At 49.2% G+C, this 26,172-nt stretch overlaps 1 protein-coding gene across 1 annotated transcript in view; it reads left to right on the top strand.

The window, feature by feature from the left end:
• Positions 1-10,099: 10,099 nt before the first annotated feature.
• The window catches only part of COTL1 (coactosin like F-actin binding protein 1), a gene marked incomplete at its 5' end in the record, with an annotated part of 39,410 nt that continues 23,337 nt past the window's right edge, over positions 10,100-26,172 (top strand). Inside the window, 2 exons of the mRNA XM_084257460.1 lie at positions 10,100-10,176; positions 10,399-10,481. Coding sequence (XP_084113586.1) covers positions 10,100-10,176; positions 10,399-10,481 — 160 coding nt within the window. The remainder of the gene's footprint in view (positions 10,177-10,398; positions 10,482-26,172) is intronic.

Here is a 26,172-nt window from a genome sequence, read left to right as displayed (position 1 = left end):
AATCAGTTAATCAGTTAACCGACACAAGGAAAGGCTGAGGGAAGGGCTGAAAGTTGCTTTTCTTTCAGGTTCCTGATTTGGCCTTGACCTGCCTGGTGGGGGCAGCCAGTGCTCAGGGGTGGGTGGCAAGAACAGCTGGGCCTGGCAGTGGTGGGGGCCTGAGAACTGCTGCCAGCTGGGCAACCCTTCCAGGAGTTTCCAGGTTCCAGGTTCCAGGTTCCAGAGGTTCCTGGAGGGGAGGGGGGGCAGTTTTCTAAACACTATACTCTTCTTAGCAAAGGTTTGTCCTTGACCCAGCTTTCCTCCCCAAAATTGAATAATCTAGAAAAGTTGCAGCCCAGCACAAAAGAGGTAGTCTCAGGGCCAGCTCAGGTCACTCACAGAGATCACGTCTGCAAGCAGAATTATTGGCCAGTCACTCCTGTAAACTTGTAACTTTGAGGGAGCACAAAAAGCAACAGATAACTCCAGAGTATCAGACTGGCCACTCCTGGGCATCCTTATCTCTGGCTAAAGAAAGGCCTCCTCTCCACTGGCCCTATGTGCTTCCTCTTCACTTCACCTCCCCCCTGATTTTCTTCCTATTTTTTATTTGAGCCTGACTGGCTCACCCTAGCTATGTGAACTGATTCAGCTCCTGAACTTCGCTGTGCCTCAGTTTCCTCACCTCCATCCTGATAGTGCTTCTTCCTCTCACCTGATGTCCATGGAGAGCTCAATGAATTAATACACAGCAACCTCTTCTGACAGTGCCCGTTACCTAAAGCACCCAAAGTACAAGATGATGCCCGAGCCCCTACCAGTCGGACAGCTGTTCTTTGGCTTATGCCTTAGATTCTGTTAAAAGAGAAATCTAGGGCCTCCTGGGTGGCGGGTGGCGCAACGGTTGAGCGTTGAGCTGCAAAGCTACCAGCAGCCTCTGCAGCACCGGTTCAGTCCCCGGCTGCTGGCGAGGGTCCCACATGGTGTGTGGACCTCTCCTGCCGCGCCCGCTGCTCCCCTCAGCAGTGTATCTTGTCAGTCTGTCTGTTCTGCTCCCTGCTCTGACTCTGGTGAATTCTCTTACCCTCCCGCACTTCTGACTATACCCAGTGCTTGTATAAATCAATCAATCAATCATCAATCAATCAATCTTTGAAATAGAAATCTGTCTGGAAATGGACTCTTTTTATTGGCCATTTACAGCTTCGCATGCATCAGTTTCCAGCCCTTTCTCAAATCACATTTTGGCTCAGTAGAGGTAGGGAGAATGAGAGGGGGAGGCAGTTACCAGGTATAGGATATACCAGAGGCTACTGTGTCACAGTGTTATCTGGAGGCAGCTCTTGACTTGGGGCCCTGCAGTATCAGAACTGCTCATCAGCAGTTCTGGGGTCCCTAGTAAAAGTGGCATTGCCCACTGACTCCTCTGTGGCATGCCAGACCCCCCCACCCCCCACCCCACCATGCTGTTCTTTTGGTCATCTCTTAGAAGGAAGTGCTAGAGGGCCTGGGATTTCAGGGTTGCCAACCTGGCTTAGGTCCAAAGTGAGCACGTAAACCTGAGTGAGCTGTGTCTTCTCTGGAACCTTCAAATCTCTTCTGTAAATAACTAGACAACACAGAGAAAAACACCCTCCTCTTCCCAGGTTTCCATGGGTTGGAAGAGCACAATGCAAATTGCTATAAATTTATTCATTGGTTACCCCTACCCCACCCCCCTCAGGAAGGAATTACAATTTTAAAAGTCTGTGTATTCTTATGTGTTCTTTGAGTTGGGCTTTTGGTAACCTTCTTGGGTGATCAAGGCCTGGGGCTCCAGAACAGTGCTTGCAAAACAGTCACTGCCAGCCCCCAACTCACTGTCTCAGTTACACTAGCCAGCCCTCCACAGCCACATGCAAGTAGTGGCTGCCATATGGGACAGCACGGATCATAGAAAGGTCTTGAGGACATACTGCCCTGGAGCAGGGCAAGTGACTTACCTTTCTGTGCCTCAGTTTTCTCATCTGCACCATGAGAGTGCATCTGCCCAACGGCAAACACTTATGAGTGCAGCCCCTATACCAGATACTCGTTTAGATGCTGGGGATATGGCACAAAACACAGAGAATATCATGGCCCTCATGGAGATGCCCTTTAGAGGAGGAACAAAACAGCATTCATCCCCTAGGATTGGTGTTAAGATTAAATGAGACAGAACAGGAAAAGCTTTGAACAAGGTGCCTAGCACATTCTACATGCTTTCTGAATGTCAGCTGCTATTACTTGTCATCTGCCCAGCTTTCTTTACCACAGACTGACTACTAACACATGTGCCTCTCCTTCTTCCGTAGTCCCCATGGCAGACATTAGTGATCAATCACAGCACGAGAATTCTAGCAACAGGGTATCACACAGCAAATCCCAGACACACTCTCTCAGAACTCACAATCACTGTCTTTAACATCACTTCCCTGGTCCCTTCTGAGCCACCTGAGTTCAAGCCTGAATGCTGGGACTCTTGGGTCCTGTCTGTAGAGTTCCAGCTAAGATTCCAGGTCTGGCCATACCCCCAGGGGAAAGCGCAAGTGCCTGATCATTACCTTGTCAGCTAAGAAACAGATCCTGTTCTGCCTTGTGCCAGGAACTGGCTTCTTGCTCTGCCGCCGCAGGGAGTGGGGTGGGGTCTGGCTCTGTTCAAACCAGGACTCCAGGAGTTTTGAATCCTGTTCCCCTCCTTTGCTCAAGGAAGATGGAAGTGGGAGAGTCGGACACGTGAAGGCACAGTTGCAATATGGTGAGATAAGGGCCGAGGGGAGCCAGGGAGGGCGGAACACTGGGTCCCTGGGTGTCTGCTGAATGGAGCAAGTGTGCACCCTTGATCACCGCCTCCACATTCACCATCAGCAGCCGGGTTCTTTGAACTGCCTGTCCCAGCCCTGTCTCCCCCTACTTTCAGGGAGTGACCTGACTCAGCAGAGCTGTCCTCCCTCTGAATCTGGCATCATTTTGGTTTGCTGGTGGCATTCACCCAGTAAGCATGTGGTAGCCATATGTGGTGTGAACACGTCTGTGGTCAGCCCTTGCTGCTGCCACTCATCAGACTGTGTGACCTTAGGAAAATTACCCAGGCTCTCTGTGCCTTGTTTTTCCCCTCTGTGAAATGGGGTGATGATAAGCCTGGTCCAGGGTTGCAGGGAGGATTTAGTGAGTTCTGACATGGAGCAGGCTCAAAATGTGCATGGTTAGTCGTGATACCTGCTGATGTAGGCTCACTGCTCGTGACACTCACACTCATGTCCCGATCCCCAGAGGTTTTTCTTTTTTACTCTGTTGGAATGGAAAAATCAGCTCCATGAACTGAAAAATTGTATTTCAAATGCTAAACTTTCCTGGTACCCCTGAGACAAACCTTATCTGGTGGTAGCATGTAACTCTGGGTTAGAGTGACATTTGAGCTGTTTGAGAAGCTAAGTGGGAGGTGATCAGACAGAAGCGAGGGCAAAGCGGATTCCAGGCAGAGGCAACGGTGTGCAAAGGCCTGGAGGAGTGAAGCAGCAGCCGGAGCCCAGGGGGAGCCCAGGATGGCTGGAACATGGGGTGCTTGCGGGGAACATGAGGAAGAGGGGACAGTGTGAATGCCACAAGGACAGACTGATGGGGATCAGCCTGAGCTGGGCACAGGAATTTAAATTCCATGAACTGGGCCTCCCTGGTGGTGCAAGGGGTTGAGATGCAACCTATGAAGCTGTCTGCAGCCACTGCAGCACAAGTTCGATCCCCAGCCAGGGAACTACCCACATGGTGCAGCAGACCTCTCCTGTTTCACCTGCTGCTCCCCTCAGCAGTGCATTTCAGTCAATCTGCCTGTTCTGTTCCCCACTCTGTCTCTGGTGAATCATCTCACTGCCCCCCACCCCATCTCTGGCCTGTACCCCAGCTCTTGTATGCAGAAATAAATTATAAATCCTCAAAAAGAAGAAGAAGAAGAGGGCTCAGAGGTGCCTCCTCTGGTCAGAGAGTCTTTGCAATCCTCCCCAGGCTCTTGTAACAGGCTGTCCTGCCTTTGTGTCTTCAGGCCAGGTGGGGGAGCTCCGTTCTTACCTTAACAAACCTAGCTGGATGTAACTCAGCTTGCTAAATAGTTCCTCATTTAAATTCCCATTAGAATTCCATCCCCTGTGCCTTCTATTTGGAGCTGCACACTGCTCCCTTTCTATTTGAAAGGGACATCTGCCTTTCAATCCATGTACCCATCATTTTTCAAAGTGGCTTCTAGCGCTGTTTTCCTTTTTCTCTAGTTATTAAATGCCCCAATGTGGAACTGGAGATCTTTAATTGATTCTATTTAATGAATCAAATGGGGCTTTCTCTGTTAATTAACTCCGACAATATTTCTTTACCCACAGCATGTTGCTGTTACAGGCTGCTTAACACCAAAAGATGCTTACTTTTAAAATACTGCCGACAATCGTGGCTTTTTATTTGTATATTGTCCACATTAATTTCTCCTTCTCCTTCTCTGTGGGCCTTGTCAGTATAATAGTTTCCCTTCTTCAGCATGTAATAAATGTTTCAGGGAAAAAACATTTATTTAATGTGCTAGGCAAAGTTACTGTCAGGCAGAGCAGGTCTGCACACGTGCTCCTGTTGGTAAGGAACTGACAGCTTGGCAAAGGGAAATAGGGCAGAGAAAGGGTTTTTACAAAGCAAGTTTAGAAGTTTGACTGATGAGGTAAGGTCCTCAGTGTTCCTGAATCTTCTCTGACAGGCCAGAAGGAGAAGGTTTCCAGTTGAGAAGGAGAATGTTGCCAGTTTGACTGATGAGGTAAGATGTTCCTGAATCTTCTCTGACAGGCCAGAAGGAGAAGGTTGCCAGCTGAGAAAGGCAGCAATCATTAGGTGAAGAGTGAACTCTCATGATTTCTTTACTGTGTCGGGGAGCTCACCACCTTGCAGAGAGCCTATTCCATCCCCGTTGGCAAGAATGTCTTTATATTTAATCCAACTCTGTCTCCCCATCACTGGTTTTGACCTGCTCCTGGGAGGTTCATATAAGAAGACTGAGGCCTGCCGCACAGAGAGCCCCTCTGGATGGAGAGACAGTAAAGGTCCTCCACAAGGCTTCTCTGATTCAGCATAAGGCACACTCTGGCTTCCCATCCCCTCCCAGCCCTGAGCACTACCTTCTGTCAGAACCCAATTCCTGAGCTGTGTTTTGACCAGCTCAGGAGAGAGCATGTCTTTTCTCCCTTTTCTGGGCATTAGTGCTGCTCCAACCTGACCCATTGGATCTGTGCCTCCTTCTCCCTCTTCTGCTCCAAATCACAAGGCAGGGGGTGGAGGGGGGGTGGAGGTAACCCTCCCCCCAACTCCCCGCAGGCTGTATTTTCCAGGGTTCGCTGGTCTGGCCCTGAGAGACACTGGTGAGAGACTGGGAGGTGTGGGAAAAGACTAAGGTACTTATCCTTCTCTCTGAGCAATTCTTCAATAGCTCCAACTTCCCCTGGGTGACCCCTACCCCAGGCTCTGGTGTCCATTCATTTTTTTGTCCCTCCATTCCAGGGCTGGTGGCCCATGGAATGTGGTCTGAGCTGTGGTTGATCTCTGGGGTGCCTCACCCATCTGCAGGGCTTCTCAGCTCTCCTGACCTGGTGTAGCCAATACCCTACCTTCAATTCTTGTTACTTATGTACTTGTCTGATAGAGTTTTTATTTTCTAAGTAGATTTGCATGCAGCCTGCTACTTCAGGTTAGGAGTTTAAGACTGCTCACAGATTTGGGGGGCTGGCCCTTAAAATACCAGCTGTTGTTACATTCTTTTGCATGCATTTTTTCATGTGTGATCTTCAAGTAATTCCTCTGTGGAAGGTGCCCATTTCACAGAAGAGGAAAGTGAGGTTCAGGAAAGGTATGGCAAAGTCAGGATTTGGTGAGTAACTGCCCATACCCTTAACTATTAGAACCACACTGCTGTCCCACCCTCCCTCCCCACCGTGCTCTGGTCCCCCCTCTGCCCTTATTCACTAGCAGTTAAAACACCAGGTCATGTCATACTGCTGGATTTCTGGACCCGGAGCACAGTTCTCTCTGAGCCACTCATAGTTCCCGAGGAAGACCATTCAGGAGCGCTGTTTTATACTCCTGCAGTCAGTGGCTCAGTGTCTTCCTTTTCCAAAGGCCCCTGGGAGCTTCTTTTCAGTGATTTGACAGTGAGCTCAGCGCAGATTCTATAAATATCATCTGCTATAAATATCCCTTCTGTGGAAGGCACCTGCTTCAGAATGACAACCACCTTGCGAGAACAGCAAGTTTCAGGGTTATGTTTTATTCCCATCTCTAATTGCAGCGGAGGTGGGATTTCTTTCTTCCTTTTTTAAATTCATAGCTCCAAGGGAAATTAGAAACCAGGTCACTGACCTTTCAAGTCTGTAAGAAATAAATAAAGAAATAAAGCCAGAGCAGAGACAATGGTCTTAAAACACTGGCACAGGTCTTTCTATTGTCTCAGAGCACATGGCAACCCTGGGTCAGTCAGGTTTCCAAACTCCAGTTCTCCGTGGGACAGCCAGATCTCCAAGGTCAGACTGCCTGTACCATCATATCTGTAATGTAGGTTGGTCCAAACCCTTTGAGAAACAGCATGGGGGTGTCTCAAAGTTTTAAAAATAGATGTAACATAGATGTAAAATAGATGTAACAACAATTCAACTCTTAGGTATCTACCCAAAGAATACACAAAAACTAACCTAAGGGGTATATGCACTAGTTACCTAACTGAGTAATGGAAACAACCTGAACACCTGAGGGCAAAAGAGTGGATTAAGAAGATGTGGTTTATAGACACAATGGAATACTACTCAGCCATAAAAAGATGAACATTTGCCATTTGTGACATGGAGGGATCTGTAGGGGATTATACTTAGTGAAACAAGTCAGGAGAAAGACAAATACTGGATGATTTCATTCATATATGGACTACAAGGCAGCAAAACAAAGAAACAGGCAAAACTAAAACTTTGAAATCTGACTGTAGAATTGAAGCTACCAGAGAGGTGGGGTGGTAAGCCAAGGGCAGAGGGTGCCCAGAGGACTGAGGTGGAGGGAAATAGTAGCTTTGGTGGTGGTTGCAGTGTGACAACATGCAGTTGAAGAAGTGTGAATCTATACCCCTAAAACACAGACAGTACACCAAAGTTAACTCAATGAAATAAATAATTTTTACAAATGAAATTCCTGGTGAGTAATAAACAGCACTGAACATTTAGTCTTTATAAAAAACAAATAGTATTTCCACAGTGTAATAACTGTGCATCCCTAGGGAGATGGCTTCACCTCTCTGTGCCTCAGATCCCTCATCTATGCTGGTGTTGGTGGGAGGGGTTGCAACACAGGCACTGTTGCAACCTCAGGCTGATGTGAGAAATACCTGAGAAATAGAGGAACGCACTTGCTTTGTGCCTGGTGCGGAAAACACAGCCCAGTAGTAGTCCTATTATTAGTACGGCTTAGAGCTACTATATAATGCAAATGATACATACTTACTGATGCTATATCATATTATAATAAATTCATATATATCATATAACTTCCTAACTTGCCTGGCACTGGGCTCAAAAGTCCTCTCTGAGGTCTATGACGTGAGGGCTGAGGACAGACCAACCAAGTAGAATTTGGGGCAGGGTGTGACAGTCAGAGGGGCAGCATTACCTGAAGATGAAACCTATACATTAAGGACAGCAGAATAGAAACGTGCAGAAAGACAGAGACAAAGTTGTGGTTCAGACAGGCCTGAATGTTCTTCACTCTGGGCATTCCATCCACTGACCTTGTGGGACTCCTTGTCCCACAATTAGGCTGTAAGCCTAATTGGCTTTTTGTGGAAACAAAAAATTAGACATTCAAGGCTCTGGCTGGTTCACATTTGGACACAGGCAGCTTTCTCTTTCTATGGTATTTTTTTTTTAGGTAGCTCTGACATGTAGCCTTTTTACTGCCTCAGTTTAAAAATCAAAGGATTTCACAAAAAGATCCAGATTCATAGACCACTGCAAGTCTTGGCACTGTCATGCTTGTGTTTCTGCCCCATGGTGACTCTGGCACAGCTGAGAACCAGGGGCCACTTTAGATGTCAGTTCTGAGATGAATCACCTGGAAGAGATTCACATTTTCAGAAATATTTTTCTTACAGGCTCATTGACATTGTGTGTCTGCCCCCTACAGGCAAGTCAGTTTGTGACACTCCCTTCCAACTCACCCCCTGACCTTTGGACAAGCAATAGACTTAATGCTGGGAATGAGTAAATGAATGAGTGAATGAATGAATGAACGAATGAATGAACTTACACCCTTCTCCCCATTTATGACACAGTGCATAGCACATAGTAAATGTCAAATTGTTTCATTTGGTTTTTCTTCTAAAGAAACATGAGTTGAATTAGTCTGCTTCACATATTGTGTGGATCTCAATCGAAACTAGTATTTACACACAGTGTTCATTTTTGGTGTGCAGTTTATTTCTCTGCCTTAGCTGGGCAAATTGATCTCAGCTTACTCAAAAGGAGGGTTCTGTTTAATACCCAATCTTTCCAATTTCAGTCCAGTAGAGGGCGACAGCAACAAGGAATAGAAGAGAACAACAGTAAGACGGGAAATGTGTCCAAACTATACCCTCAGGAAGGTTTAGCCATGAGTCAAATTCAGGACGGAAGCCACTTTTAACATAATATTCCAAATAGATTTCTTACTTTTACCTTTTTATTTATAGCAATATCTGCTCAAACTCTTTCTGAAAGTGGGATCCCATCTATTCACCCATTTACCCATCCCCAGACTGATTTTTTTTAATTTGCCAAGAATTTTATAATCAATTAGATATTGTTCCTGACCTTTTGGGTTTCTATTTAGGATTATTTTAATTACCTATTAACAAACATTTTTATTGAATGTCTAATTTTTTGTTTACACATATCACTTCAATCAAACCATAAAAGAAAACTACGATGTCAATACTATGATTACACCACTCGAGAACAGTAATCTCAGGGAGTTTTTGAAGCTTACCCAAGAGTCCAAGTTAGAAACAGGTCGAAATTCAAAAGCCTTTTCTCCAGGGTCTGGCATTTTTACCTGCCCTGACTCTGTAACTGGTCTTTGTGGAAGCAGTGGATGAATGAATGAGTCAGTGTAGGAGTGGACAGGAGTGAGTCAGCTCCTGCTTCTGAGAACCCAAAGGGAGAGATAAGACCTGAATGCAAATAACCAGAATACAAAGTAAACAGTGATCCCACCAGCCTCTGGAAGCGGTCCACTTTCTGTCCCCTTCTATTTGACACGCTTAATTCCTTCCACTTTCTTTCCAACTAGCAGCCGCCAGGCAAACATTGGGGTGGGGGCACCTCCAAAGGTCAAGCTCTCCACTTGGAGGTCCCCTGTGGCGCTGTGGAGTTTGAACAGCCCAGACACCTGGGGTGGGGGGCAAGGGAAGAGGAGGCCGGGAAAAGGGAAGGGGAAGGAGAAAGTAAGGGAAGGGCGAGAGGGCGTAGCAAGGAAGGAGCTGGGGTGGGGGTACTGAAAAGGGTGGTGGAGAGAGGCAGAGTGTAAGACGGTTGGAGCAAGAAGGGAGAGGGATAAGGGCTTAGAGAAAAGGGAGAACCAGGAGAGGGGTGGAAGGACAGGAGGGGGAGGGGAGAAGGAAGCGACTGAGGGAGCAGAGAGGAGGGAGGGGGGAGGGTGGACAAGAAAAAGAGGTGGAACAAGGCGAAAAAACCCTCTCCTGCCCCCACCGTGGTGTTGCGCAACCCATCCGAGCGGGGATTGGCCGACGGCAAGTGAAGATGTCCCGCCCCTCGGCCCAGCAGCCAATGGCAATGGACAATGGGCAGGGCCACGTCGCGGGCGACCAATGGCCGTTGGGGGGCGGGGCGTCGCGGCCCGGGCCGCGCGCGCTCTCGGTGCGCCCTGGGAGCCTCCGCTGCGCCGGGTGCTTGGAGCGCGCGTCTCTGCTTCGCTGCAGCCGCGGTCGCCGTCGCCTGCCCGCCTGCCCTCGGCGCGTCCTCGCCGCGCTCCAGTCCTTGCGGCCGGCCCGGGGTGTGCACGGTCGCTGCGGGCAGCGTGTCCTCGCTGAGGCCCGGAGGCGATGGCCACCAAGATTGACAAAGAGGCTTGCAGGACGGCGTACAACCTGGTGCGCGACGACGGCTCGGCCGTCATCTGGTGAGGAGCTTCCCATTGCTCTCCAAGCCCCTGTCCCCGAGCTCGCGAGGGGCCCGGGGCGCCGAGCCGTCATCCAAATCGGCAGGATAAGGGCCCTTCCTTGCTGTCGTCTGCATCCTTAACCCAGGACAGCCAGAGCATCTCTTAGATGGTCCTGCCCCGGGCAGCTGCCAACGCTGATGTGTGTGTGTGTGTGTGTGTTTTTCTTCTCTCAACCCAAAGGGTGACTTTTAAATATGATGGCTCCATCATCGTCCCCGGCGAACAGGGAGCGGAATACCAGGACTTCATCCAGCAGTGCACAGGTAGGGAGACACGCCTTGGGGGGGGGGGGGACTTACTATTGATCTTTGGGGGAAATTGGCAACATCCCCGGGAGCCACCCGCGGACACCCTGTGTGTGCCTTTGGCGCTGAGCGACGGAGGCAATCAGATTTGAGCGGTTCCAAGCCTCTTAAGAGAGACTTTGGATTTACAGAGCCACCGGAGGTAACTGCCTGGCCTTCTTGCTGCACAGTACTCTCCAGGAGGGACAGTTGCAGAAAATGCACAACTAATCTGTAGCGTGAGCGGTCAGAATAGCCGTCTGTTCTGGGGTAGATCGCTGCTGGCTGGAGGGGCGCACAGGAAGCTAGGGCAGGGAAGGCAGCTGGAAATGTCCCATATTTTGATCTGAGAGGTGGTTACACAGGTGTATATAGAAATGAGAAGTCACAAGCCACATCCTTAATGATGTGCGCTCTGGGCACTTCCCCAGGGAGTGTGGAACCATTGACCTGTGTCCCACCCTGGTTGGGCCCACAGTAGAAGTAAAGGCTCAGCATCATTGGTAATGGACCCTTTCAAGCTGAGACTGGAGAATGGACTCTCCCCATCTCTGATCTCCAGCTTGGAAACATACGTTCAGACAAAGGCAGCACAGCCTGGCAGTTAGGGCGGAGATTGGGTGAGTTTGAATCCCAGAAGTAGCCACTTCCTACCTGTGTGTTTTGGGACAAGTTGCTTAACCTCTCAGGGCCTGATTTCCTCACCCCATAACCATAACCTGAGAGAGCTGTTGTTAGAATAAGTGAGTGTAAAACGCTGAGGCAAGCTGCATGGTCATTTGTGAAAGAAATGAAAAAGTACAGGATTGTGCTGTACACACATTGTGCTGTACACATGAACATCATGTGACTGTTCCTTTTCTTAATGGCTTTCTTAATCAAGTGATATTTTGCATTTAGTTGAATTCAATGAATATTTACAAAATGTCTGCTGTGGGCTGGAGGGTACTAAGGTGTTCTATTTTAGATGTTCTCCCTACTTAAACATCTTCCTGAGAGCCGCCTGTTAGAGGTCACTCATTGCTTTCCAAAGGATTGGTTTAAAATAGCGGAAGCACAAAGTACTGTAACAACTGATGTTTAATAAGGTACAGAGAGGGCATTTGTGGAGAGTTAGTGGGGCCAGGATTTGAACTCAGAAATCCTATCTGTCCATGACCTCTATCCACCAGCCACTGGGGTGGATGCTTTTGCAAGTGGAGTAAGTACAAACTCTTGATCCCTGCTTTCCCCTATTTAATTTGTGATTAGGAACTTCAGCTGTATTTTGTGTCTCCAAGCTGCTGAGACTTTGTCTCCTGGGCCAGCTTCCCTCCTTCCTAACTCTGGGACAGTAAACCCAAAGTTTCTCTGCTCCTGCCTGCCATCTATCACTCCACCCCCTATCACCCGGTTCTGCTTCTGAAGCTATTGTTCTCTACACCAAGTGGAGAAGGTGACCCCAGGAAGAAAGAGAACATCCTGTGGATAGATTCCTAACAGATGCTCCGGGCCCCTGGGCCAGCCTGGAAGGGCTTGGGAGCCATGCGGTTAGCGAGCACTTCCTTCCTCCCTTGGGCTTTGCGGGGGTTTTCTCCTCTGACCCTGCCCCCAACAACTGGGATGGGAGCTGGGGGTGCCAGCAGGGGAGGGGGAGCTTAAAATGCTTTCCCTGCTGCTTGTTGATCTTATGAATGGGCTGTGGGATATGAGTGGGAGCTGAGGGCTCCGTCTGCTTCAGCTGGAAGTCTGCCTTCCTTCCCGGCCATCTGTTGGACAAATGCATCAGCGACTTTTGGTGGCACTGTCTGCTCTTGTTCTTCTTTGAAAAACGTGTTAAACCCCGCCACCTGTCCTCATGACCCAGCGAAAAGGGATCGAACTTCGATTAGTATCTTTCAATATGTCTGTCACCACACTTGACCTGCTGTGTCTCTGGTTCAGAGATTGTTCTCCTTTGATACTTGAGTAAACCAAGGCCCAGAGAGGTGGTGTGACTTGCCCAAGGTCATACAGCAGAACTAGGGCTTTCTCCCAAGAAGGCTGGCTCTGAGACTCATGCCCTTGGCCTCTTTGCTCTAAGGAAGTGGTTTTGATTCTCCTCTCCAGACCATGTGGCTTCTTCAGCAATGTAGCTGGTTCTGGCTTGGGCTTGTGGGGTTGCTTGCAACTTACAAGTGACGTGTTTCTTGCTTGCGTGAGGCAAGGAGGGCTTCTTGCGGTTAGGCGTCCAACTGGCCTGAGGGCCCTATGTGTAAGAAAGGCTCCCATCCAGGCCCAGGCTTCCCATTTCCAAACACCTTCTCACAGGTGTGCAGGGGACTTGGTGGTAAAGCAGCACTTGGTGTTCTCCATGGGCTGGGGGCGGGCCAGAGGGGCTGGGTGTATGTGAGCCTGTCCTTTGGGCTTTCTTTCTTTCCCTCTTCAGTATTTTCTCATGAAGCACATGCCTTTCTCTCTCAACTTCCCTCATCTGTAGTCTTCCTTCTTCCATCCTTTCCTCAGAGTTTTCCAGAAAGGAGTCTACCTGATTCCACCTCCCCCTGTCAGCTGTCCTCTGCCCCTGGCTGGCCTCCCCTAGTCCACAGCAGCTGTTTTCTGGAAGAACGTTCTATTTGAAGGTCTCTGGATGCTCCTCTTCCTGTTTCTTTGGGTTTGGAGTGCTCATGCCCCCCCCACTGGCTCTTTTGGTGCTGGACTCACTTGGCCCTCCTTCTGGACTCCAATCTTGCTTCAGGTCCTGCTGTTAGTACATATGGCTGGCCAGCAATCTCAGGTGTGGAAGAAAAGCCAGATATAGATGTAGATTAGCTGCAGCAAAAAGCCAACCTGTATCTGCCCTGGTAGCAAAGTCCAGGGCAGGAACTCAGTTACACCCTCTTCCACTCTCCCTCCTTCCTCCTTTCTCGCCTGTCTTGGGGCAAGAGGTCAAGTTCTCCCTAAGTGGTGGTACAGAAGGTTGCCAACCACCCGGTTTCCAGGCAAGAGGCGGAGCTGACCTGATGGGGAGGGGTGAGGAGAGCCCCTGGCTGGTGACTGTAGCGTGCATCCCCACAATGACAGACCTTCCTTGCTTTGTCCTGTGCCTGCCCTGAACCAACCCTTGGGACTCTGGTGGGCCACCCTGGAGTGGGAGCGGAGCAGCCCCACCCAGACCAGGAGACCATGAGGATGGCAGCTTCCTAAGGGGAGAAGACCTGCTTCAGGATGAGGAGCAAGCCCAAAACAGGTCCAGTGCCCCTCAGGACCACCCCCCTCTGTCCTCTGTTGCACATCTCTTACAACTCTCTCTTGTCTTATGTCTCTTCTACCCCATACTACCCATTGTTGGAGGAACTGCCTAACGCACATGTGTAATCAAATCCCTCCACTGCTCATGAGTTTTCTCTGGCGCCCCTCTGCCCTTTGGGTTTAGCACAGGCTGTCTGGTCAGCCTCTCATCAGTTCATCCCACCACATCTCCTGCCCAGTAGCTTCCACACCCTCCTATGTGCACCTGCTGCCTGATACCATGTGACACTCCCACCCTGGAAATCTTTGCTTTTGATGTTCCCTTCAGGTGGAGTTTCATCTAGGGTTCAGCCACCTACCCTAGATGGGTGTGATCCCTTTGTTTCAACAGCCAGGACACTGAATCAGAAAAGCTCTGGAGTCACATCCCAACTCTGCCTCTCGTTCGCTGTGTGGGCAATTATATCCCTCCCTCTGTGCTCCAGTTTTCTGGTCTTGACAGTGCCTGTCTCTGAGGGTGACTGCATGGTTAACTGCAACAGAGCATTTGAAAAGAGAGGAGTCCCCTGATGCACACTGGCTGCCATCATCATTACTTTTTATGTCATTATTTTTACTTTCTAGCTCTTAGGGTACCATTGTGCTTTCTGTTTCAAATTTCTAGTGCATGCCCCAGCTTGCACACATTAGGTACTCAGTTCCACATGACCCACAGTGCCAGCCCGCAATTGGCACCAAGCATGTGACCCCCCTGTGGACATACATTAGATCTTTGGAGCCGTTCTGCATGCAGCAGGCACAGTTGACATAGTGGTTAAAGGCATCAGCTGGCCTGGTTCAGATACCAGCCAAATGACCTGGTCAGCCTTCTGCTATAATGTGGTGGTTAGGAGGACTAAAGAAGCGCGTCTGCAGTGCCGAGGACATAGTCAATGCTCTGTCAATATTAATTACTCCGGTTGTCATCTCACTGGTGGTATTAATTGAGGAGGAAGTAGAATAGCCCACCAAGGGCACAGAAAGGTGTGAGAGTGAAGAGATGGTGGGAGGAGACGGGGGCTTCGCTTCGCTGAAAGGCCTCCTGTTCCCCTGACACAGTCAGGGAGTCAGGAGGAGCCAGGGCTCAGCTGGCAAAGGCCATGGGAAAGGAGCCATTTGCCAGACTGGCTGGACACGTGGTCTCTCTGATTGTAGCAGAAAGCGCTTATAAGTCATGTAGATGTGATGAGGTAGTGAGTTGAGCTGACTATGAAGTCCCATTTTGGTTTTGTACCTTACAAACAATACATGTGCTTTATAGAATATTCAGAAAGCAAGACTAAGCAAAAAAGAAGAAAATAAGAACAGATATAGTTCAGATATAGTTTTCCCACTCAGAAATCAGCTTATTCGCTCTTTTGTTCATTCCTTCTCTGTTCATCCATTCATCCATCCATCGTCCATCCATCCATCCATCCATCCATCCATCCATCCATCCATCCATCCATCCATCCATTCAATAGACATGAGTGGCCACTCCGCAGGACACTGCCTAGATACATATAGGGCATGGACAGAAGTAGAGGGTTCCTGTCCTCACTGAGCTGACTTTTTAGTGTCATTGCCCAGCCTTTAAAATGGCTACATAATGTTCTCTCATATAAATGTAACATTGTTTAACTAGGAATCTAGGCATCTGGGAATGAGTCCAGGTTTCTATTGGTGCAGATTTTAGAGTCTCTCGCTTAAGAATGTTGATAGAGTCGACCGCTTAAGAATGTTGAAGGTGGGGCCAGGGTGTCTTGCCTCAACCTATAGCCTTCATGTGCTGCATGACCTTGGACAGGTCTCTCAGATCCTCTGTTTCCTTGTTAGTAAGATGGGGATAGTGATGGCATGGGCACAGGCCCGGTGTGAGATGAGACAATGAGGTGTGTCAATTGATGAGACACACCTACAGCTCTAGCGCAGTGGCTATTGTGGTAGTGTAGTGAATGGGGCCATTGTTCACGGAGCACCTTCTTGGAAGGTTTTGCCTGTGAATGGAGAGATTGAATAAACTTGATGTCTTCAGGGGTCACCAGACAAGGTCATCCATGCAAGGCAGGGTCAGCATGTAGCTTGATTTGGAGCAGATGTCCTGTGATGTTGGCTGGATGATGGTTGGGGGTGGCAGATGATATTCCCATGATGCTTGGGTGAACCTCAAAACATCACTCACAGAGAAATATGTGGGTTGATGTTGTGTATCCAGCCTCCCATTCTTTGGGGGAACTTCTCTCTCCCATTTCCTAATAATTGTGCTCAGCAGACATAGTTCCATTGTGGCCAACTCTGCCCCACCTCTCTGGGTGGACATATGACCCGCTTTGACCATTTAGGGTAAGCCATCTCATCTGTTAGTTGATTGGTTCAGGGTTGGGCCCATGTGACTTAAGTGAAGCTAATCAGATTCCTCCTTGGGAATTTGAACAGACTTGTTAGGAGAGAGTCCTTTTATCTCTTTGGGGTTAAGACTTAGAAGCATTAGGACAGGCTGGTGCTTCCAGGGCCCATCCACCATTAGTAGAGAAAGCCCATCTGAGAACTCAGGAACAGAGCCAAAGATGGGCTGCAGACCAGATGTCACAGTTTAAATTCTTAGCTCCAGCCATAACTGAAGCTTTCTCCTTAGACTGTTTACCTTCACAAGCCAATTAAAAATTTTAAGCCAGTTTGAGTGGGTTCTTTATATTTCCACCTGAAAGAGTTCTGGCTACCGTCCCAGGATAGACAGCTGGGAACAAGCTAGGAGAGGAGAATCCAGGCTAGGCAAGGGATTCAAAACCTCTTATCTGAGAACTGACTGAGGACATTTCCTCCAGGAAATCTGACCTGGAGCAGAGATACCGCCGGGCCCATAAATGTCTTCTTCAGATGTTTGTGGGATTGTCACGGGGATGGTGTGACTTCTTCAGCATTGCCCCCCACCCCCACCCCAACCCAGTCTTATGTGGTTGAAGAGAACCAAACACCAAACCCAGATTTTGGGTTGACCTGAGGAAGAACTATCCACTGGGCCGTCCCCTGGAGGTAGTGAGACCTCTATCATGGGAGGTGAATCAGGAGAGCCTGCTGGGTCACTCAGCACAGGTGTTTGAGGAAGGGATTGACCTACACTTGCCTTCTCTCCTACAGCCCCTTTTTCTGGGTATTCTGTTCCCAGGGGAGACAAAATACTTTAATATAGATCTGGGCTATGCCTCTTGGTGATGGTCAGCCCTGCCAGGGACAGATAGCGGCATCGGATAGTGCCAAAGGGGTATGGGGGTACGTTTACTATTAAAGAAAAAATTATTCATCCAATATTTATAGAACTGACTGTATTCACAGGGACTGCAGGCCCCGTATGGGAGCCACTCAGTGGGAGTTTTGAGCAGGAGAGTGAGATTGCACTCAAGTCCGAACACCGGGAAGAGTAGGAATGCTTAGGCAAGGATCATGTGAGGGTCTGCGGATGGACAGTCACTGCCAGGAAACATCAGGGCTAGGGGGCTTTTGACTAAACCAACTTAGCAGGATTCTTGCTGAGTTCAGGCCAGGGCCATCAGACATCACCTGAGGGGTGGGGTGCGGTGAGGACAAGAACCTGCTGAGATATATAGGGTTATTGTGGCTGGAGTACGGAGGGTGGTTCTGGCTAAACCAACTCAACAAGATTCTTGCTAAAATCAGATAATGCAGAGAAGAGCACAGAAATCCAAAAGTCAAGACCTAGTTGAAAAAGTACTCAGAAGAGGGCCTCCCTCGTGGCCTCTGGGTTAAGTCTTAGCACTATCAAGGCAATGGCCGTCCCACAACAAAGTGGCCTGAGTTCAATCCCTGGCCAGGGAGGGAGCTGACCCACATGGCACAGCAGACCTCGCCTGTCTCACCCACTGCTCCCCTCAGCAGTATATTTCAGTCAGTCTGCCTGTTCTGCTCCCTGCTCTGTCTCTGGTGAATGCTCTCCACCCCTCCACCTCTGGCCTACCCCCCAGTTCTTCTATGCATAAATAAATAAAATAAAAATCTTACAATACAGGAACAATTCTTTGAAAATAAAAAGAAGAACTCAAAAGAGCCTGATTGGAGTTTGGTAAAGGAGAGAATCTGTCATTACCGAAAGAAGGGGCTTGGGGACACAAAAGAGACAGATGCTCTTCCTGTCTGTGGTTCTGTGCCTTAGTTGCACAACACACACACACACACACAATTGGCAGTCTGTCTATTGTGTTCTGTCCTTGGATTTTCTCCCCCAGAAATATGGGTTTGAAGGGCAGGAGATAAATTGTCTGAGTCTAAGGGAACGGGAAATATCAGAGAGCCAGTCAGTCATGCAGTCAACAAACACTGAGCACCGCTTTGTTCCAGAAACAATGTTAGGTTCTGATATTTAAGGGGCACCCTGACTGGCTGTTGAGCCTTTACCTTGAATGTTTCTTGTAATATCCAGTTTCCCTTTGTCTTTCTCCGCACACCTGTTGCCTGAGCCACATCACATGACTTCTTTGTGTCACTGGGTGCACGGGCTTTGTGACAGTGCCTGTTAAATGGCATTTTGGTGACATTTGTGCTTACTGTTGTGTTTGTGGCCACATCTCCCGTGGGGAAGGTTCCCGATGGGTTGTGTGTCCTTTGTTCAGAAAAAATGCTTAATAGATATTAGTTGAATTTAGTTGAGTGTTTGCGCTAGTGTTAGTACAAACTTTTGAAAGCCTTGCTTGTGGTTGTTTAGATGTCAGCCCCACCTGCTGCCTCCCACCTTTTCTTCACTTTCTCAGATTTTCCTCCTCAGTGGTGCTCCCCATATCCAAAGCATGGCACCCCATCTCCTGGTTGTCAAACTGAGTGGCTGTTTCTTTGCCTTTATTCTACTTCCCTCCCTCCACCACACGTCAGTGCCCGCTGCCTACTGAGACTCTCGTGCCCCCTTCCTTTGCTGCTGTGCTTCGCCTGCACTGGTTCTCCTTTTATGTCTGTTATCACTTGTTCTCACTTCCTTCTGCTGGTTCTCTTTTCCCTTCTTGCTCCTTAAGTGTGGGTGTTTCCTAGGGTTCCACCCTTGAGTGTTGGCCTTTGCTTCTCCAGGACGGTTGCTGGGCACCTCCTGATTGCCAAGCCTGTGGCTGACGGCTGGCAGTCTAGGCCAGAGGTAACTTTGTAAATGGCACATTAACTCCTGTGCCCTGTCCCCCAAAGAACCTTTTGTCCAGCAGGTTCAAATGCACGTGCCCCACACTTGATTCTGATACCTCAGGTGTCCGGTGCTTCAAGTGGCTCATCTGGCTTCTCTGTCTCTGAGAGTCTTGAGTACAATGACCCCTTTCAGTGGGAGTTACTCCCATTGTACTGGTGTGGGACTGGATGGTTTCCTGGGAGTGACCAAGTCTCTGGCATGAGATACACAGTCTGTGGGAGAAGCGGACATTGAACTCAGAAATGTGTCTGAGGCTCTAGTTTTCCCCCTGCACTATGCTGCCCTGCCCTCCTGTTCCCTGTGCCTCCCCTCTTCCTGCACTGCCCTCATCTGTTTTGCTTTCTTGGAGGACTTGTCTGCACCTCTCAAAGCCCTCTGTAAATGTCTGCGCTGCTCTCCTTGCCTTTATGGTGCCTCACGACCACATTGCTTGGTGCTTAAGTGTATCTGTTTCCTCAACTCTAATGCAAGGTCCTGGAAAGAAGAACTGGGTCTCCCCAGTGGTGGCATCCTCAGTGGAGTGTCCCCACCCCTGTCTCTTTTCCCCTGTGGGAGTGCCACTCCCTTGTATGGACTTGAAGCTTGGATGATGGGCATTCCTGCCAGGGCCAGCTCATCATACCTTTGTTTTTTTTTTAAAGATTTATTTATTTATGCATACAAGAACTGGGGTACAGGTCAGAGGTGCAGGAGGTGAGAGGATTCACCAGAGACAGAGCAGGGAACAGAACAGGCAGATCCACTGAAATACACTGCTGAGGGGAGCAGCGGGTGAGTCAGGAGAGGTCTGCTGCACCATGTGGGTTACTCCCTGCCCAGGGATTGAACTCACGCTGCAGAGGCTGCAGACAGCTTCACAGAGCTGCGCTCAACCCCTTGCGCCACCAGGGAGGCCCTCATCATACCTTTAATTCCTGCTGAAGAGGATAACTCAGACCTTCTGGGTTCAGATCTCAGCTCTTCTATTTATGAGCTGTGTGACCTTGGGCAAGTCATTTCACCCCACTGTGCCCCAGTGTCCTCAACTGGAAATTGGGGGGGTGGGGGCAGGAAAAAGCATCCTTGCAGGGTTTGGAGAGGAACCGATTTCATAATGGAAGCTTTTGGAACAGTGCCTGGGATTAGGCGAAGCCCTCTAAATGTTTATTATGATTTTTTAAGGAGCCACTCTAGAGTATAAATCAATGAGATTTGTAGCATTTGCATATTTCTGTGGTTTAAATATTCCCACCACAGCTGACTTCAAACTCCAATGTGACTTTTACAGGATGGAGTAGGGAAAATGTGACAGTCAGCTCCCTGAGCTGTACAAGCGGGTGCAGCTCCCCTTTTCTTCCAGGGTAGTTTCAGAGCTAATTTATGAAGAAAGTGAGGTGTTTTTGCAAGCTCTCTTTTCCACAGGGACAGACACCATGCATGCCAGGGGGCATGGAGGCAGAGCGTTCCCTCACAGGTCCTGGGCATCCCTTCCCCTCTCAGGCCATGTGTTCACAGACTAGGACAAGGTCTCCAACACTCATGGTGGCTCAACTGTGTAGCTGAGATTCTTTTACAAGAAGGGAGGCAGACTGCCAGCAGGCCTGCTCCTGGAAGCCTGGGGACCACCTCCGCCTGGACCTGGGCCAGTGGCACCTTGCGTGGGGGTGTTCACAGGTAGTTTTTTTGCCTCATGATGAGAGATAACCTGCGAGATGTCTGGGGAACAGCTTTCCGTGTGATCCAAGGGCCCTGGCCCTCCTCCAGACAAACTCAGACTTTGCTACTTTTGTCTGAAAGGATGTCTCAGGGGTCATCTGATCTGACCCGAAAGTAGTTTTCTTCCCTTTTTTGGCTGTGACTCTACCGGCCTGTGAAGTGCAGTCTATTGTTCATGGTTTGCAAATGAAGGAAGCTGCCGCCTCAGGCAGACTGGGGGGCCTCTCTGGGTCACACTGGGGCTTCTGGGGTGTGTGTGTGAAATGAGCCAGGCGCCTGTGTGAACCAAACAATTACAGTCTCTATGGGCCCTGCTCCACAGAGGAGGGCTGATTTCATGGCCTCCCCCTCACCGCCTGGGACTGGGATATGTTTGGCTTCTCTTCTTTTTTTTTTCTTCAAAGATTTATTTATTTTTATACAAGAGCTGGAGGGCACAGATGTTCTGGAGGGTGAGAGGATCATCAGAGACAGAGAAGGGAACAGAACAGGCAGACTGACGAAATACACTGCTGAGGGGAGCAGCGGGCAAGACAGGAGAGGTCTGCCGCGCCATGTGGGATTCTCACTGGGTGGCTGGGATCGAACCCGCACTACAGAGGCTGTGGATAGCTTCACAGCGCAGCGCTCAACCCGCTAGGCCACTGGGGAGGCCCTTCTCTTCTCCAACAAGTGTCAAGGAGGACTTACCATGAGCCTGGCAGTCTGGACTGAGGAAGCTGAGTTATCTAAGGCACAGAACTTACATTCTGTGGGCAGAGCAGAAGAGATAAGTCAGCAAATGTGATTTCAGCACAATAAGAGTGTCACAAAGATGAAATGAGGCAATGGGTTAGAGACGAGGGGAAGGCCACCAGGAGCCAGGGTGGGCAGGGAGGCCTCAAGAGAGGTGTCCCTAAGGGAGGACCAGAATCAGAAGGAGATAGACATGCATTCCTGGGGAAAGGAGTGGACCCAGCTGAGGAGAGGCCCTCAAATCATATATCCAGTAATGGTGTGTAATATATAAAAAGCTCTTACAACTCAACAGTAGCAAGCAACAACCTGATTAAAAATGGGCGAGGGATTTGAATACCCATATCTCCAAAGAAGGTGTGCAGATGGCCAGAAAAGATGGTCAACCTCGTGAATGAGTAGAGAAATGCAAATCAAAATCTGGTGGACTCTCAGTTCACAGGCACAGGGATGGGGGGGCCTATTAGGGGTGGGGGGACCTGTGCAAGGAGGAAGAGAATTGGGCCACTCACACCCTGCAGTGGAGAGGATGTGGGGGGAGAAGGATGGTGGAAGACAGCCTGGCAGTTTCTGAAAAGGCTGAGCATAGAGTTGCTTCATGACTCAGCAATTCCAACACCTTAGCATCCACCCAGTAGCAATGAGAACACAGGTCTACACCAACACTCTCTCGTGAGTGTTACTGTTATAGAGCAACCCCGATATTAAACGGGTTCCTGGCTGTGGGTCCTCACCCGCACGCTTTAAAGGGACTTATGAATACTCTACTACAGACACACACAAAAGAGTTAATAAAAGGTTTATTTACAAGAGAAAAAGAAATAAGGAAAATGTACAACTCAGGGAGAAAATAGGGAAATAAAGTCTTTAATGCGTCCTACCCGATCCGATGACCTGGAAACCCAAAGTCCCTCTCCGAGCTGGCCAGAGGCTGCAAGCTGGCCGAGCGCCAAAAATGGGGGATCCCCAAAGCCCACGTGTCTGCCTTTTGTATCCACCTGGCTGCTTAACCCCACCCTCAGGTCCCAGCCACCTTCCCTTTGGTGGTGATGGGATTTGGAGTTCCCAGTGTCTTTGGCTTTGACCTGGGGTGGGGGTGGAGTCCACAAAGCCTATATGGAATTTGCTTTGGGACATCCTTTTCCCCCTAACATTACCAGCCTTAATCACAGTAGCCAAAACATGGGAACCACCCAAATGTGCATCAAGTGATGCCTGGATAGACAAAATGAAGTGCATCCCTAGAGCAGGAAGTTCTTCAGCCATTCAAGAGGAAAGTTCTCGAGCCACAGAAAGGATGAACCTTGAACATGTGAATCAGCCATAATGTGTGGTTAAGTTTGAGAGTCCCAGGGATGGAAACTGCCCAGGGGTTCTGTCCCCACCACCCAAGGCTCTGGGACAGAGCTGGAGAAGCCATCACTTCCCTCTCAGAGAAAGAGATCAGAGAAGGGGATCCCTGGGGTCACAGTCACACAGTGGACAGAGGCAGAGCCAGTCTCCTGGCTCCCTCAGGAGTGAGTCAGAGTTTGCTTCACCTCTGAGGCCCCATCCCTGGTGTCGTGAGCATATAGGACAGAAGAGAAGTCACATCATGCAGGTTCTGGAGACTTGGCACTGGAGTTTCCTTCCCACACACTTCCATTTGAAGAGTGAATTTGTCAAGGCCAGTCCATTGTTACCTGTAGGTCTGCATCTGATTAGTACCTATTCACCCCTGTTGGGAATGGGGAACACCTCTAAAATTAGGGAAGGGCATTGGTTTTAGTCATAAAATGGCACCTCCTGCTGTGCTGGTTGCAGTGAGAATTGGGAACAGTTGAGGACTAAAAAGCTTCTGAGTGGCTGCAGAAGTCAAGAGAAGTTTCTTGAGCAAGAACAGTGTGGCAGACACTTGCCCTGTGAGAGGAGACAGGGTCCTTGTGCTCCAGGTGCAGGGGTGGGTGAGTCATAGGAGCCTTTGAACCCTTACTTTACACATTCTACTGGCATGATCATTGCCTGATTGCCTGCCCCTCTTGCTGGCAGCAAGTCATAAATTGAGAAGAGGGCTGGTGGAGGAAGGTGATTTTGAATTTACCCATGGTAACTGGTTTGTCTGTAGAGTTCTGTCCAAATCCATCCCCCAGGCTGTTCACACAAGCCCTCTTCATCCTTACCCCATTAGCTGGATGAGATCAGGGCATCCTGGAAGACCTAGATCAAATATTAACTCCTCTGTGAAACCTATCCTCAGCACTCCCTGCCCCCACTCCCCAGGCAGAGTTCATTTCCTTCTTTGAGGTTCCCTGTGCTCTGTGATAACATGTTGCTCTAGTGCTAACTCCCCTCTATTCACACACTTTGTCCTGCTGGACTGTGTATTTATGAAGGGGAGACTTGTGTCTTGTTCAGCAAAAGTCCCTGGACTGTAGATTGTCAGTGTTTGTCAAATGACTAACTGATAGCACTGGAAGTAACAGCATAGCTACAAAAAGCAGATACAAGGATGCAGAGGCCAGTACACCAGGGACATTTAGTGCTCAGGCACAAAGACCCCCAAATCCTTCAGTGGCCTGGAGTGTCTCACTGTCCATCTACTGAAATCATCTGAAAATCATCTGACATCATCTACTCACAACCTCCAAGAACTGGTTCTAGCTGCTGTTCTTTAAGTCAGAAGGTGGAGTCTGCCCTGACACACTGAATTCCTTTTAAGGAAGTGAAAGTAATCTTTTTTTTTTTTTTAAAGTTCTGGTGCTTTTTCATTGGGGGAAAACCTTTAGCTAGCTTTGTAATTTGGGTATCCAGAGCAGCCCATCCCCTGAGGGCTTCGTTTTCCTCCGGCTGTCCTGTACTCCATTTTCTTATGTTCTGCCAAGCTCCTGAAAGCTGGGTCATTCAGCATTTAATGAAAATTCAATGAGGAAGGAAACATTTGAGAAATTTGCTGCTTTGAGGAATGGGTGGCATGTAGTAGCAAACAGCATGCCCAGTGTGACTCAACGCAGATACTACATACCTACACATCTGTCACATACGGTATGGATCATGTAAATTGAATCATGCTAATCCATTGTGGGAATAAACCAGCATGTAGACAGGGGGTTCACTCTTGGGCTCATGAGTCTTCTTTCTGATCCTTTTTAATATATTTTAGAAGTCTTTTGAGTGGGACAAGGAAGGGTTTTGTGTTTGTTTTTTGTTTTATCCATTAGGGGAAACAGTAGCAGTCACTTTGAAAAAGGGCCACTGGCAGAGTGCTTTTCAGTAAGGAGAGCTCTCCCTGGGGTGGGATGGGTGGAACTCTGGCTCCATTCACCCCAGGCCTCTCTTTCCCTTCCTTGCGGTATCCAGCAAAACCTCTGTCCTCTGTGTCCCAGATGACATTTCCACCAGGTCCCTGTCTGGACTCTGCCTGGGTCCCTTCATCTGCAGCCTGCCTGGAGGGAGCCGTTGCTATGGCTACTGCCCAGCTTCCCCTGCCCTGGATGCAGGGTGTTAGAATTCTTTCCTGTTGCCTTTCCAACCTGCTGCCCGAACTCTCTGGGTGGGAGCTGACAGCTCAGCTTTTTTAGTGTGTGGGTTGTTTTCTTCCTTACTGAGCCTTGTTTGCATAACTTCTTAGGAGTCTATATAAGGTAAGGAAGGCTCTAGAATCGGCTGCAGCCCTGGTGCTCTGGGGCAATTTCCGCCCCATCTTCTCCTTTTGCTCTGAAGTTCAGCTTGGGTGGAAATGATGACATGATCAGTACTCTCTCTTTTCTTTCTGTTGGCCCGCAATCACTGGGTGCCTGCTGGGTGCCTGGCTCTCTGAGGCATAAGAATCAGATGGATGGGAAAGTAGCTAAAAAGATGACAGGCCGTAAGCCATGAAGCTGGCAGGGCTCTCTTAGGTGGTGAGGCCCTTGTTTGGGCTCATTTGTACTTCTAATTATTCCACACCCCGAATGTGTTTCATGTGTAATGAAAACCTTCAAAGCATTTGCAAAAGTGACAAAGCCCTCACCCCCATCTCAGCTGCTTGGCCCTTCACAGATCCTGGGGGGAGGGGTGTCCTGCAGACAGGCCTGGCTTTGGGGGGCAGGCACAGGGGAAGACAGGGGCCCTATTGAGAGACAGCGAAGGCCATGATCAGTGCTGCTTCTGGGCGGCGTTGGTCAGAAGCTGCCTCTCCATGGTTGCCTGAGCCTTGGGAGATTTCAGGTTTAGGTGATTACGTGTCCTTGAGAGGTTGTGGGGATTTTATGACATTTTTATCAAGGGGAAATATTGGAGCAGTTCCTGCTGATGACCTCGGGGATTCCAGAGAAGTAATTCAGGGATCCCCCTTTCTCTGCTGCTTTCCCCACCCTTCTATACCCTCCTAGCCTCCTAGCTGGAACTGCCTCATCTCACCCCTTGATCCTGCTCCCCATCCTCCTTTGCCTCCTCCGATGTTCTGTTCCTTGTGATAGGACCCTCTCCTCCACCTTCCCTTTCTCTCTTCCTGAGCCCTCACCTCCTCTTTAGCTCAGGAGGAGGGAAGAGATGGAAGAAGACAGACAGGAGGAAGAGAGAGGGGGGTAAAGGCAATGCACAGCAGAGGAAGAAGGGAAATTCAGAGTCAGCAGGGGGAGAGGGAAGCCTGTGAAGGGGGACAGCAGAGGGGACCCTGCAGAAAGACAGTCCCCCTTTGCTGAGCACCTGCTCCGCCCCAGACAGGATCAGTGACCTCTTATTGCTGTATTTGACCTATTTGGTTAAGGAAGAGCCTGTAGCCTTAAAGAAAACCCAGCAGAACTGAGGGGTTTCTGGGTCCCATGAGCTCCTCAAGCTAGTAGGATTGGATGGCGGGAGCACCTTTGCACCGGA

The sequence above is a fragment of the Talpa europaea genome (genome assembly GCF_964194135.1).
Source record: "Talpa europaea genome assembly, chromosome: 16".
In the NCBI taxonomy this organism is placed as follows: domain Eukaryota; kingdom Metazoa; phylum Chordata; class Mammalia; order Eulipotyphla; family Talpidae; genus Talpa; species Talpa europaea.
This window is presented reverse-complemented; position numbering and strand designations above follow the sequence as displayed.